This window comes from Condylura cristata, unplaced genomic scaffold (assembly GCF_000260355.1).
Source record: "Condylura cristata isolate star-nosed mole 26May11 unplaced genomic scaffold, ConCri1.0 scaffold00008, whole genome shotgun sequence".
Lineage (NCBI taxonomy): Eukaryota > Metazoa > Chordata > Mammalia > Eulipotyphla > Talpidae > Condylura > Condylura cristata.
The window spans coordinates 2,810,961-2,824,383 of record NW_004567109.1 but is presented as its reverse complement, the minus strand read 5'-3'; the positions used below and the strand labels follow the sequence as shown (position 1 = coordinate 2,824,383).

General features: G+C 53.2%; 1 protein-coding gene across 7 annotated transcripts in view; it reads right to left on the bottom strand.

The window, feature by feature from the left end:
• KIF1B (kinesin family member 1B) overlaps window positions 1-13,423 on the bottom strand; it is an 84,238-nt gene that overhangs the window by 27,651 nt on the left and 43,164 nt on the right. For all 7 annotated transcript variants that reach the window (XM_012722146.1, XM_012722150.1, XM_012722148.1 and 4 more), the window contains 4 exons: window positions 3,864-3,957; window positions 2,480-2,628; window positions 829-1,007; window positions 113-250 (listed from right to left, as the gene is read on the bottom strand). In XM_012722146.1, coding sequence (XP_012577600.1) covers window positions 113-250; window positions 829-1,007; window positions 2,480-2,628; window positions 3,864-3,957 — 560 coding nt within the window. The remainder of the gene's footprint in view (window positions 1-112; window positions 251-828; window positions 1,008-2,479; window positions 2,629-3,863; window positions 3,958-13,423) is intronic.

Here is a 13,423-nt window from a genome sequence, read left to right as displayed (position 1 = left end):
TATGCACGGGCTTTCTATACCCTTCTTTGAACTTTTCGTAACATCCACCGAGGTTTTAAACAACGAAAGTGATTTATTTTTCAAAACAAGAAAGTGCAAGGCTGTCCCATACCTGCCCACGAGTTTGAACCAGTGGAAACGGTCATAAAAGGGGTCGCTGCCGGTCACCGCGGCCTCGCCGTCGTCCTGGGCGCTGGAGGCCACCTCCCCAGCCCGGTCGTACATCTCCCGCATCAGCTCCAGCCTCTGCCTGTGCGGGGAACACGGAGTGCCGGGTAAGGACGGCGTGCAGTGCATCTGCTCCAGAGGCATCTTCCAGGGAAGAGCAGAACAAAGCCGCTCCTACCACCCCACGTGCTAAGAGCACAGACGCCAAGCGCACAGGAACCCGAGGCCTCGGCACCCACAGCTAGCGAGTCGAGAGGCAAAGTAGAGAAGCCGGCACCTCGTCTCTGGGAGCCCCGGGACAAAAGCGTCCAGCGGGTGTCGTCGCAGACCCACTGGGCAGCAGGACTCAGCTCGGCACCAGAGCTGCGGGGGCCGCCTCTGTCCCCCTCTACCGTGAGGCAGGAGGGAAACGGTGAGGACTGCCGGACCCAGCAGGGTTCGCGGACTTGGGATACTTAAAATTTAACAGAGGGCCGGGGGGGCACATTCCCCTGGTGTGTACAAAGCAGAGTGGGGCCCTTCACGTGGGAGGCAGTGGGTGGAAAGCTGCCCACCCGCCGCAGCCAGGGGCACCAGCGGGCTGGGGGTGAGGGGTCCCCTTGCGTGGCCACGATTGTGGGTTTCCCACGTGAAGCGGCTGACTGGGCGGTGTGCTCGTACTTGAGTTTCTCCAGAGACCAGTAATGCGTTGCTCCGTTCTTCAGGTCCTGGACTTCCACCGCCACCACGGTGCGGGGGAAAGGCCTGTCTTCGTGAGCTTTCCCCATCTCAGTGGGAAGCAGTTCAGGAGGCAAAGGGGAGTACAAGGTGTCAGTCAGCAGAACAAATTGAAACTGCACCTAGAGGGGAAGAAGGACCGTCAGCAGGCGCCTCCCACCTCAGCCAGCCACGGGAGGGGGCGGCAAGTCACGCCTGGCGCGCGGCCAGACGAGCAGCAGGAGGTCAACAAATAGCCTGAGAAAGGGCCCTGGCACAGCATCGCGGAGGACAAGCCTGAGAGCGGGTTAAGCTCCTGTCTACACTGCCCTCCCAGCCTGGGCACACCATGTTTTCGCACAAGCTCAAAATCTCCAAAAATAGTTTTCGGTTGCCTGATGAGGATTTTTGCAGGATTTATACAAGACCGTGTAAGGTAGACCCAAGAATGCCTCTCCACCCCTTACTGATGGGAGGGAGGGGGTCATGTCATGGTTTTCCATCTTAAATTCAGAGGATTGCTGGGCCTCCTCGGTGGGCTCAGCGCTGTTACCATGGCAAAGTGAGTTCCATCCCCAGCCAGGGAGCGACCCCCAGGGCGCAGCAGACCTCTCCTGTCTCCCCGCTGCTCCCCTCAGCAGTGGATTTCAGTCAGCCTGCCTATTCTGCTCCCCACTGTCTCTGGTGAACCCCCTCACCCTCTGCGCCTTTGGCCTACACCCCATGCCTTCTACACACACATGCACACGCAATCCAGAGATGGCAACGGTGACTCTTCAAAATTATCCTACAGATCAATGCTTTGCACACACCCTATGATCTATTTCTCACTACTATCTTATATTTTCACCAAAAAACACTAATTAAACGCTAGACACAGCAGGAAGTTCAGAAGATACAGACGCCGCCTTCATTTCATTTACTTGAAGAGGGGCAGACAGTAGGTAACTACAGAATGGCCGGGCTGTCTGGATTACGGATGAAGTCCATTTCCTGTCTCCACTGGACAGACAGACTGCGGCCCTCGGAGACAACACGTGGGTTTTCCCAACCCAGGCAGCCTGTGCTCTTCCCTCTCATGCAATGCTGCCTCCCCCGGAACGCTGGAGAGTTAGGGGACCACTGAACGGGGGTGATGGGGTGCACAGAACGCGACTAAGACCTGGCATGGTCTGCAGCGCTCGGGAAGCTCCTAACGTGCACGCAGGCTTTGTTCAGGGCCGGCCTGTTTCAGCACTTCCGGTGCTCTGTGGCTCCTCACAAAATCCCCCAGGTGGGGGCAGGGAGCGCTGCCTGGGACCACTGGGCAGGGCTTGGCCCTAGCTGGCTGGGGGCAGAGCACACAAGCTTGTCCCTTAGCCGACTGAATGGCAGAAGACTAAAAGCAAATCGACACCTCCAGAAACCCAGGAGGAACCATCTTCTACTGTTTCCCAGGCTCAGGCAGAAGTACCGTCTCCTGGTTCACAGAACGAGCTAGAAAACACTGCTTCCAAATTTCATTTAATAAATATTTGGTGAGTGCTGACTGTGTTCTAGGCACACTACTGAGGGAAGCACCGTGGCCTGGGCCGCCAGGCTGGGCTTGGCCTCCGGCCCGCGCTCGCCGCCTTACCTTCTTCTTGAGCTCCACGCTGATGGCGTTGGCCTCCTTCAGGTACACAGCATTGCCCCAGAGGAGGTCCCGTAAGGAGGTGAACTGGTGGGACTTCCACTTCCGGAAGGCCCACTGGGCCAGCTCAAACTCGTGCTGTGTCCAAGGAACTGGAAGAGCAAGGGGCAACGGTCAGGGGCGCTTCTCGCTGTCCCGCGACACCTGCTTCTCCCGCGACGCTTATCAGCCTATTTTCCCATTTTTTCTCCATTCAGCTGCTTTTGTTTTTCTTATCTTCAGTAAAAGTTACTAAGTTCTTTTGCTTTATGAAAGTAACATCTGCATTTCAGAAACCCTAAAAATCCCATTTTTTTTTTAAAGATTTATTTATTTATGCATACAGAACTGGGGTACAGGCCAGAGGTGCAGGGGCGGCGAGAGGCTTCACCAGAGACAGGGTGGGGGGCAGAACAGGCAGATCCACGAAGTACACTGCTGAGGGGAGCAGCGGGCGGGTCAGGAGAGGTCTGCCGCGCCATGTGGTCACCTCTGAGGCAGGCGGGAATCAAACTCATGCGGAAGTGGCTTTAGCTTCTCAGTGCTGTGCTTTAACCCGCTGCGCCACCAGGGGCCAAAATCCCATTTATTTTAAATCGTGCCTTTCTCTTTTGATTAAAGATCTATCTTGATGTGGCGCTTGGCAAACACCCCCCAAAGTAGAGTTATGTTATTCATACATATCTGCTTTTCCTTCTAGTACAGGGAAACAAAGTCATAGTTCACCCCAGACGCTTCAAAGCAATGACTTTAGTGCATACATCAAGAGTCTTCAAATTTAAACTGAAGCCTTGGGGTCACCAACAGAGGTGAGTGTCTCATTGCAAAGTGATGATGTTCAATACCGTGCTGCAAGGCAGGGACTAGCAATACAGACCCCAATTCGGCTACAAATTCTGGGAAAACTAGGGTAAGTAGGTGTGATCACACACTGTGGTTAGGAATCCACTGGAAATTACTTTAATGGGCAGTAATCTCTCTCCAAGTCCTCACTGGGAAACCCTGGCCTAGTCCATGAACTGTACCTAGAGCAGAACACCCCAAGCAAGGTCAAGCGCTGAGTTCACCTGCACCATGTGAACAGGCTCCTTGTGCGGCCAGTGTGAGAAACCACGAGCTGAGTTCACCCCGGAGACTTTTACGAAGATGGGGCTGTTGTGAGCCCCAGGATACCTCAGGGACGGCAGCCTGGATTTTTAGCATTGAGCACCTTTTACCCATCTATGAAGCGGCTCAGTAAAATGTTGGTAGCTGGTAAGGCCAGCTGGGGTCAACTCCAGTAAGGATGGCAGATGGAGGGTGACCAGCTGCTGAGAGTTGAGAGCCAGCTTGGGCTCCGGGCGCTCACCTTCCTCTTCCTCTTCTTCCTCTTCGGTCGTGTCTGCAGCCAGGGATCGGGTCTCCACCTGCTTCTGCAAGGCCTGCAGCTTGCTCTCATAGTCCTGATTGAAGAGAAAGGAGATCGCATGTAGGAGAGACAGGACATAAAGGGGGCGGGAGAGAGAGAGGAAAGGAGCACTGGGCGAAGACAGAGCGCCAAAGACGGAAGAGGAGCGAGAGGCCAGAAATAACAGCGCACACACACAGAGGAACTCTCGGGAAAAGACACACAAGGGTCTGTGCTGGGCAAATGCTAAGAACAAAAAAGAACTCGAGTGTCTTTTACTGCCCCTGGCGAGAATTCTTTATATGAGGCTGCAGTCGAGACAGCGGGGATGATTCTGAGGGACATGCATGGTCCCCTAAACATTCAGATACACTTAAGGAGCGGCGGTCGCATCACGGAATTCCAGGGAAAGACCACGCGGGCAACCTGGATTCACAGGTACTGCCAGCAGTCCCAACTAGCTCTTCTGGTGGAAGACAGGGCCAGAGGTGCTGCAGCTCCCCAGGGGTGCAGTAACATGACCTCATGCCCATAGGGCGTGTTTAGCCTCCAAGTCGTGGAAAGAAGATGGTGGTACAGCTAGGGTTGACCTCATCTACGAACGCACTTAGTTATTCAAGGAGACTAAAAAATACAATGATGGCACACAGGTTACAGCGCGGCACTATACCCCCAGCCAGGGAGGGACCCCCAGGGCGCAGCAGACCTCTCCTGTCTCCCCATTGCTCCCCTCAGCAACGCATCTCAGTCAACCTGCCAGCTCTGCTCCCCACTCTGTCTCTGGGGAATCCTCTCAGCCCCATGCCTCTGGCTTACACCCCAGTTCTTGTGTGCATAAATCAATCTTTAAAAAAAAATTAAAAAATAAAAAGTACGATGATAATACAAATCAAATGCATCCTTCACTTCTCCACCTGCTCCACATATTCTCAATGAAGGCACTACCACTCCAAAGGAGGCAAAAAGAAGTTTCTGTGGAATTAAGAGGTACCCTTGTATAGATAAAGCGCACACACACAGACAATGTGCCAGTATGCAGTGTCTGATTTACTAAAATCTTTGCAAGGGAGAGATTAAAGGGAAAACGGTCTAAAAAGGTTCCCTGTGTTAATGAAAAGAGGCTTGAATTTCTCTGAATATAAAACAGGAAGCGTAAAGAAAAGAGACCTTCATAAAGAAAGGGGGTCCTAGCATGCGCAGAACATTTTTGAAATATATTGTCCAGATTTCCTGCTTGGGAGTGACTCAGTGACAGGGTGTCACGAGACAGAAGGGTTAGTTATGGCCACGGACTGCTTTCCAGCAGAACTCCCCAAGCCACAAACCAAATATTCCCTGCATCAGGGGCCACCAAGCGCCCCCAGTTAAGTCCACCCCACACAGAGTTCTCCATGGCAATGCTAAGAAGCGCAATGCGTGGCGAGGGTCCAGGCACTTGGCATGTCGTCTCTGTTCTGGAGGGTTCTGGCAGTGAGGTGAGCCAACCAGTTTCGTTATGTATCTAAACACACTTTTTAAGGTGGCAAAAAAGAAAAGGTTTAGGCTGAGGTCCTGGTACTTGCTCGTACTAGTTTTATAATTCTGGGCAAGTTAAATCATCTTTCACCTTTGAAACTAAGATTTTAGGGCCTCCCTGGTGGGCCGCGGGATAAATCTTAGTGCTATTGTGGCTAAGGCTTGAGTTCGATCCTTGGCCAGGGAGTGACCCACGGGGCGCAGCAGACCTCTCCTATCTCCCCGCTGCTCCCCTCAGCAGTGGATTTCAGGGGATCTGCCTGTTCTGCTCCCCACTCTGTCCCTGGTGTGAATCCTCTCACGCCCTCCACCCCTCTGGCCTGTACCCCCGTTCTTGTGTGCATAAATAAATACATCTTAAAAAACAAAAGGAAGATTTTGGCCCTTGGGCTACCACACAGGAGAAGGACCAGCAATGATGAATCATTCAGAAACACAGGTGAAAGTCCTCTTAACTGTAACACCCTATAAAACGACAGGAATACTTAGAAAATAAGCTTTCCCAAAAGGCTAACACCAAATTTCTAACTATCATTCCCCACTGAAAGGAAGCAGGTTTCCTTAGGAAAACGACCAACTCCAGGTTTGGCATGAGGAGGGCCCCAGGTGAGCCCAGATCGCCCTGTTCAGAGAGCACAGCAGTGGTCGAAGGCCAGGGAGGCCTTTTCCGAAGGACAGAGCCCACTGGCAAGAGGGGAGAATAGCAAGGAAAGAGCACAGGAAACACTGCGGGAGGAGGAGCCCACTAGACCGCCACGGAGTGGGAGGGAGAGCCGGGCGGGCCGGCGGGCAGCAGGCAGGCCCCAGGCGCAGCCCAGGGCCAGCAGACCCCTCTGACAGGAGAGGCGCTGGCAACATCCTGGGAGCCACAGTTACTCCACTTTGTCAGCAAGAGGAGGACACAGAGACGTGCCACAGAGGGCGTCTGCTGAAACGCCTCCCTCGCTCTGCCCAGAGCAGCCATCCCGCACCCCGCCTTGAGGAAATCAGACCGTGAGAGGTGACCCCAGCGCCTCGGGAGGCAGGAGCGGCAGCTGGCGCTGGGCCCGGGCACAAGCCCGCGCCTGGACTTCTAGCGCTGGTCGTTTTTAGGGTCTCTGGGGCCTCAGGAAACGGACCACACTTTAGGGTCTTCAGCTCCTTCGTTAGGTTCACTCCCAGGAATTCAGTTTGGGGGGATGTGATTGTAAATGGAGCCATTTTCTAAATTTCTTCCTCCCCCAGCTCATTGTTTACATAAAGGAACAGACTACATAAATATATAAATATAGTCTGCTCCTGTTATATATATACACATATATAAAAATACAGTCTGTTCCTATGGAATATATAATTATATATTATAATATGTAATGTAATGTTATATATTAATGGCAGGACATCAGTATTAAGTTTCGAGGCTGGGATGGTACTAAGAGAATCCCCTCGGCTTTCGGAGGTACACTGGGAAGTATTTGGGGTAAACGGTCACCACTGTAACTTACATTCAAATGACTCCGGGAAAAACATAGGCATGTGTTCGCAGAAGCTCATTATACCGATTTGATTATCTTTTTCTTTGGCCTCTCTGTAGGTTTGAAATGTTTGACAATAAAAGTGCAGGAAGGGGAAAGTTCCTTCTCCCACCAAAAGCCAGTATATTACATGGGATCCTTTCAGCAAAGAGGAAAATTGTTGGTTGACCTAAAAATCCTCACGTGGAAAATGTTAGTGCTTTATCTTGAGGATTTTCCCTGCTTTATTTTCTCCCCCAGTTTAAAAAATCATCTTCAGACATGCACGGTATTTAGCACCTTCACCATGTTTGAGTGTTCGGTTTGGGGGCGTTGAACGCACCTGCGAACCTCAGCATCATCACTGGCCCGCAAGACTCTCCGCACCTTGCGAAAGCCAGCAGCAGCCTGACTGGCCCCTCCCGCCCCTCCCCGGCCTCCCTCTCCTTCCCCCCGTGAGTGCTGACCTCTCTGAGCCTCTCCCCGGGGCTCACACCGCACTGGTTTTTGAGAATTTCTGTAAGCCCGGGGCCTGTCAAGGAAAACAACGTCCTTGTATCGGAGAGTGAACTGACCGGACTCTGGCCCGCAAAGAGTCCCTCGTGCTGTGAGCCCCAAACCTCACTTTCCAGGGAACTCTCTCAGCAGTGGGTACCCCAAACAGCAACACCATTTCCCCAGGGGAACCCCCTTCCTAAGCCAGGGACTGCCTAGGAGCGTCCCACGAGGAGATTCTGCATGTCCTCAGAAAAGCGCAGCGCTCAGTCTCCCTCCAACCCGCCGACAGAGGCCCTGATCTGACTCTTTAATGTCACGGTGAAAATTAGGCCACTTGTGGGAAGCACGCTGGGTCCATTCAGAAGACGCCTCGTGCTCAACAAGGGTCCTAACTAGCTGGGCAGATGCGGCGGGGTCTGTGCTCACTGCCCACGGTCGCCCTCGTCTCTGCTTGAACTCTGAGATTCTTACTGCTGGCGGCTCTTCCTGCCCGTCCTCTCGGGTGGTGGTGACAGGCACAGGTGGGTGGGCATTCACTCGCAGCAATGCATCTCTCCCGTGAAGTCGCCCAGAGTCCCCACCCGCCCCCGCAGCAGGCACTGTTACCCCCATTCCACACCTTCCAGTCACGGCCGCTTTGTGGGCCCCGGCCCGGCCGTCGCCAAACCGCTGCCCACCCCCTCGCCGGCTCAGCTCGTGATCTCCAGCCTGACGACGACGGCCTGAGCGCTGTCTGTCCCTCTGCATGTCGCTTATGGTGACTTCCCCCCTAACGATACAAAAGCTGAGTTGACTCGCTGCATCGGAGACCACGAGGCCACCAAGCCTGAAACAGGAGCTGTCCGGCCGCCGGCAGAGCCCTGGGCGTGGGGTCTCTAGGTTCTCAGCAGCGCCCCCTGGGGGCGCCAGCGCACGCTGCCGCGGGGTCGGCTCTCTAGGGTGGACGCCCACAAGAACCAGGCGGTCCTCATCCTGAAGTTCCTTGGAAGCCCCAAACGACCACAAAGACAGGGTACGACCATCATTGCTGGGACCGCGAGCTGACCCAGGTTGGCTGCAACAGGCGAAGAGGCACCTGGGTGCAGATCTGGGGGGTATCAGACGAGGAGAGGCTCCAGTTTGAGGAAGTGCGAAGGCCCAGAGGGCTCCATCCTGAAGGCCAGTCACAGGTGAGGGTGTCAGGAAAGGCAGCAGCCAGGAAGCCGGGGAAGCACCAGAGGCCACTGATAGGATCTGACTTTTGTTCTTGAAAGATAATGCTTTGAAGTGCTAGTTGCTATGCAGATGATGGATTACAGGGGTCAAGACTGGACCGGAGGCAGTCAGGAGGCTGCAGCCGCCTGGCTGATGGGGACACAGCAAGACCAGCGTCTCTGAGGAGCGGCCCGAGCCGTCAAGGTGGCATCCTGGGCTGCTGGTGAGCCTATGCCTGACATCAGAGGCTGGGCTCCTTCGCCGGCACTGCCTTCCTCGTTAGTGACACATAGTTAGCAGCAGCAGCCAGAAAGGCGCTTATCCGCACCCCCGTTTTTGCAGCACCCCACTGTGTGCGGCCCTGGGGATTGTAGCGAGGGCTCTCCTCACACCCAGAGCGCCTGCTGTCTGCCAGTGCCGCCTCGGCTTCTCTGACGTGACCTCCAGCCATGACCAAGATCCGTGACCCAGCAGGAGCCCCGCCCCTGGTGGGCTGGACGCACGCACTTATCCCCAAAACCGCTGCACTCATTTTACAGCCCAAGAGCTGTTGAAAGTCGCCCGCACCCCCCCCACCCCCATCTGGAAGCGCCACTTCTCACAGGGCTCAGCTCTCACTGCCTCCCCTGGCCTGCTCGCCGGTCCCCAACATGCTCTGGCCATTCTGGAAGTTGAGTCTAACGCCACTTCCCTGTATAAGTTCACCTGGCTGTGTCCCACCCCACTCAAGACAGCACCCCGACTCCTTAGCGTGGCACAACCTGGCCCTTTTCCCTTCATCTCCCCAATCTCTTAGCCCGCTGGTGGTTCTGACCACCCCAAGTTACTGACGGTTCCCTGGCCCTGAGCTGCCTCCTTCCCCCTCCGACGTTCTTCTCGTGGCTGAACCCCCAGCTGCACTGGGGCTCTGTCCTTGGCTAGGGGCGTCGCCGTCAAGCCGCTCTCCCGCTCCTGCACACTGGTCGCTCTGCCTGGGCTGTGAGCGCCGCCCTAGAACCGGAGGGTCTTGGCCACTTTTCCACCAGCAGAGACATTCTTGAGGGGGGCGGGTCTGCGGCCTGAAGCAGATCAATCCAAATGCAGCCTTTTCCTCAAGTTCCAATTTCATATTAAAAACGGATGGGGGAAAACCTCTCGTAGACTTTGTATTCTACTCCGCAATGTATGTTGTGTGTGGTTTTCAGTATAAAAAGTCATGTCCAAACGTTCACTGAGGCTGAAGGGACACCCCAGCAGGTCTCCTGCTGTCTCACTGCTAGTCTATCACCAATCTTCTGGGGGGTGGGGGAGAGGAAGGAAAAAAAGCGCCATAAAGTTACTCAACACTTTTCAGAAGTTTAGTTTCTATCTGTACAAAGGGAAGTAGAGACCACCGCATTTTTTAAAAAAACTTCAAACCAAAATTACGTAATAAAACAATTGAAAATGGAGTTCAAGGTACATGAAGGAAGCACAAAATAATACTGGGTCTCCCCTTGCACCTTATACTGAACAACTTTTTGTTCAGGTAAAATGTAGCAGGAAGCGGTGGCTGACCATCCCTTTGAAGGTCGAATGCTAGTAACTGGAAGAGAACAACAAACACACACTTTAAACTATTCAAGGTCATATGGAAATGTATATACTCAGAACTTCTGATGGCCCTCTCCAGATGAGAAAAGCCACACGCAGAGTCGAGGCCAGCTTCCCCGGCACCTCCTGTCCCCCTCTGCCCTCCTCCCACGTCAGAGAGAAGCACACTCTTACAGGACGATTTCAGCTTTATTGAGTAAGGACTTTATTTTTTGACATTACAAACTAACTCTCCCTTTCTGAAAAGGTAGATCTTACACTCAGAGACGACCTTCACGCATTTGTTGTTTCAGAAATCGAGGGAGGAGTCCATAGCTTGTTCACAAGGAGGTCCACAGCTTCCTTTACAGTAAAGAGGGGCAGAAGCCAACACCCCGCAAGGCCGGGAGCGGCTCCAGCTAAGCACCTCAGAGCAGCCTGACTGCGCTAACTAACGCAGCGTGTGGCTGCAGCAGGACGGGGAGCTCGCTCTGCGTGGAGCCCGAGGGGCGTCTGTGGCGGCTCCCCGGGACAGGCGGCTGCCCCCGCCAGTTCAGATCATTAAGGCAAGTCAACACAGGCCCAGTGAGGCGCAGGGCGCAGCAGCTGGCAGGAGGAAGCGTGGAGCCCGACAGCCTTTGACAGACGGGGGCGGCAGATACCAGCTTTGGTTCGGTTTGGTTGTGTCTACATCAACCTGTACCTACAGCATGAACGGTCACTTCAAGTCACTTCAATGGAATAGATTCTCAGGCACTGTGTTTCCCGTGAAGGGAGAAACGATTCCCGGAGCTAGAGAACAGAAGCACAAAGAAAGGAGGAGCCCTGCGATTTAGACTCCTTGGCTGAACGGGCTGTCTTAACAAGGACTCCTCTGTGCTCCCCTTCCTCAGGGCCCCTCTGCGCTCCCGATGTCACCAAGTCATCTGAAATTTCAATAGCACGAACGTTTTCTCCCCCATTTTGCTATGATAGTAACAAGGAATCGCCCACTAATGCAGTAGTGGTTAGTGGTGACCATCTCTCTTTGGTCTTCGCAGTATTATGCTCAGGGAGAGAGTGTCGAATCAAAAACCAGCACACGCCAGCTAAAGCAACAGCTCAAGAGCCTGGCACCAGCTTCTCCTTCAGTGAGCGTCAAAGAGATAACCCAGCTCTTCTCCAGGACTGGCGTCTGCTCTGAAAGGCAGGGAGGGCCCTCTCCGGCAGTCCAGGGGGCCTTGGGTTGTCAGAAGTCGGGGTCCGCTAGAGGGATAACCATTTCAGCAAGATGTGTCAGAGATGTAGTGCCTGGTTCCCTGGCATGTCAGAGCAGGCCCGGTCCTCACCCAACCCACATCTGTAAGGGACGCTATGACAGGACTTTTCTGTCTACAATGCCGCCTGATCACCAGTAGAAACTCATCCTCATTGTCACAGTGGGAAAGGGAGACACCTACGCTCCCCCTGATTTTAAAAGGCCCCCCTGAAAACAACTACATACCAGCCTATCCTATGTGACCTCGAGTTAAGAGAAGCAGAATCCTCTTTTGTTAAGGAGTTGAAAGCTGAGTAATTATTAATGTTAGGTGATTAATCTTTTTGCAAGAAAGGAAGAACTGATAAGTCTATGTCTAAGAGGAATAAAGGAAAACTGGTCTTACACAGGATGCATTGAAGTGACTTATTTGAAGTCGCCTGTACATTCCAACCACCTGGTATAGGAGATTGTCACCTTGGGTAAGTCAACTCACTACAAACATAATTCACCCATGTCTAAACTTTCAATGATGACTAGGATTATTCTAGCTATGAAGGTGAAAATTTTCCCCCAAAGTTAACTGGAAGCAACTTTCTGTGCATCAAGAAAAGCATTTTCATAGAAGCAAAGAAAAAAAGTTCTACAGTCATAAATGTGTTCTAACAAAGCACAGAGCACACACACAAAAGAAAAAAACAAACAAAGAAACAAACAAACAAAAAAAACACCCCACATAACAACAATCTTGAAGGCTTCTGGAAGGCTAACTGCTGGCTTGGCCGGGGCCGCTCATTCCACTCTGGAAGACAAGGGCAACTTGTCAGGTGACTGTGTGAGCTGGGGTCTTCACGACACGCAGTCAGGCGAGTTCCAGACATCTCTGGCTCTTCACACGGCTGCTGCAAAGTTTGTGACCAGTTCGAGAGGTGAGGCCGGGTGCAGAACACTGTGTTTCCCGTTGAGATCCATCTTTCTGAGTGGATTCTTCAGTGAGGCAGGCCCACCCGACAGGAGAGTGAGGTATCGTAAACAGGGGTTTCTCTTTCCTGGCGTGAGCATCTGGGAGCCTCACTACTGCCAACCAAAGAACGCTCTGTAATATGCATGGCCTCTTCTATTCTAAATTCAACAAAAGCTAAGCTTTGTTTCATCATCTACTGAAAACAGCAGCGCCCACAGATGCTGCACCTTCTCCCCAGGTCCCGCCCTCGCCCCATCTCCACTGGTAACTCCCTACAGATGTCCATATACACTGCTCCAGGCATCACACAAATGTTCTGTTGGCACGTTTTGATAAAATCTGTGTGTGTGTGTGTGTGTGTGTGTGTGTGAGAGAGAGAGAGAGAGAGATCTCGAGAGAGAGTGAAAGAGAGAAAGTGTGAGAGAGCGAGAGAGAAAGAGAGAGGGAAAGAGGGGGGGAGAAAGAGAGAGAGAGAAACGATACACCTAACTTTTAAAATGCAAACCACAACAGAACTCTGGACATGGTGGCAATGTAAAGTATCTCACTTGGGTAAGATTGCTGTTATTTTGACAAAGTTTATACAACTATGGATACATTCAAAAGAAGAAAAAAAAAAAAGCTACTGAGTCAGGTTCTCTGCAAAACACAGGCGAAAATGATGATGTGCAAGTCCTGAGGAGGACGCAAACGGCGTTCTATAAAAGGTCCGTGGAAGCTTAGTTCTGGCTCATGAAAAGTCCAATTATATTTAAAGGAAGGAACGGACACGGGTGGGAAGGGCTGGCTTTTACACGCATGCCTGGTACCGTTCATGGGGAACAGTGGACACTTAAGTCCACCCTCGGGCCCCGTCTGCCTGTGCTGGGGTGGAGAGCCGGAGACACGGCTTCCCGGGCACCAGGCCGACCGCGGGGCACGCCCCGCTCGCCCCGCACCGACGACGACCACGGAGGGGCGAGGAACGTCTCAGAAAACAGGGGCGGTCTCGGGCTGTGTCCAGGCTCCCGACACGGCCCGCGCGGGCGGCGAGCCGGCCCGGGGCGGAGGCAGAGAGTACAGTGCTTGG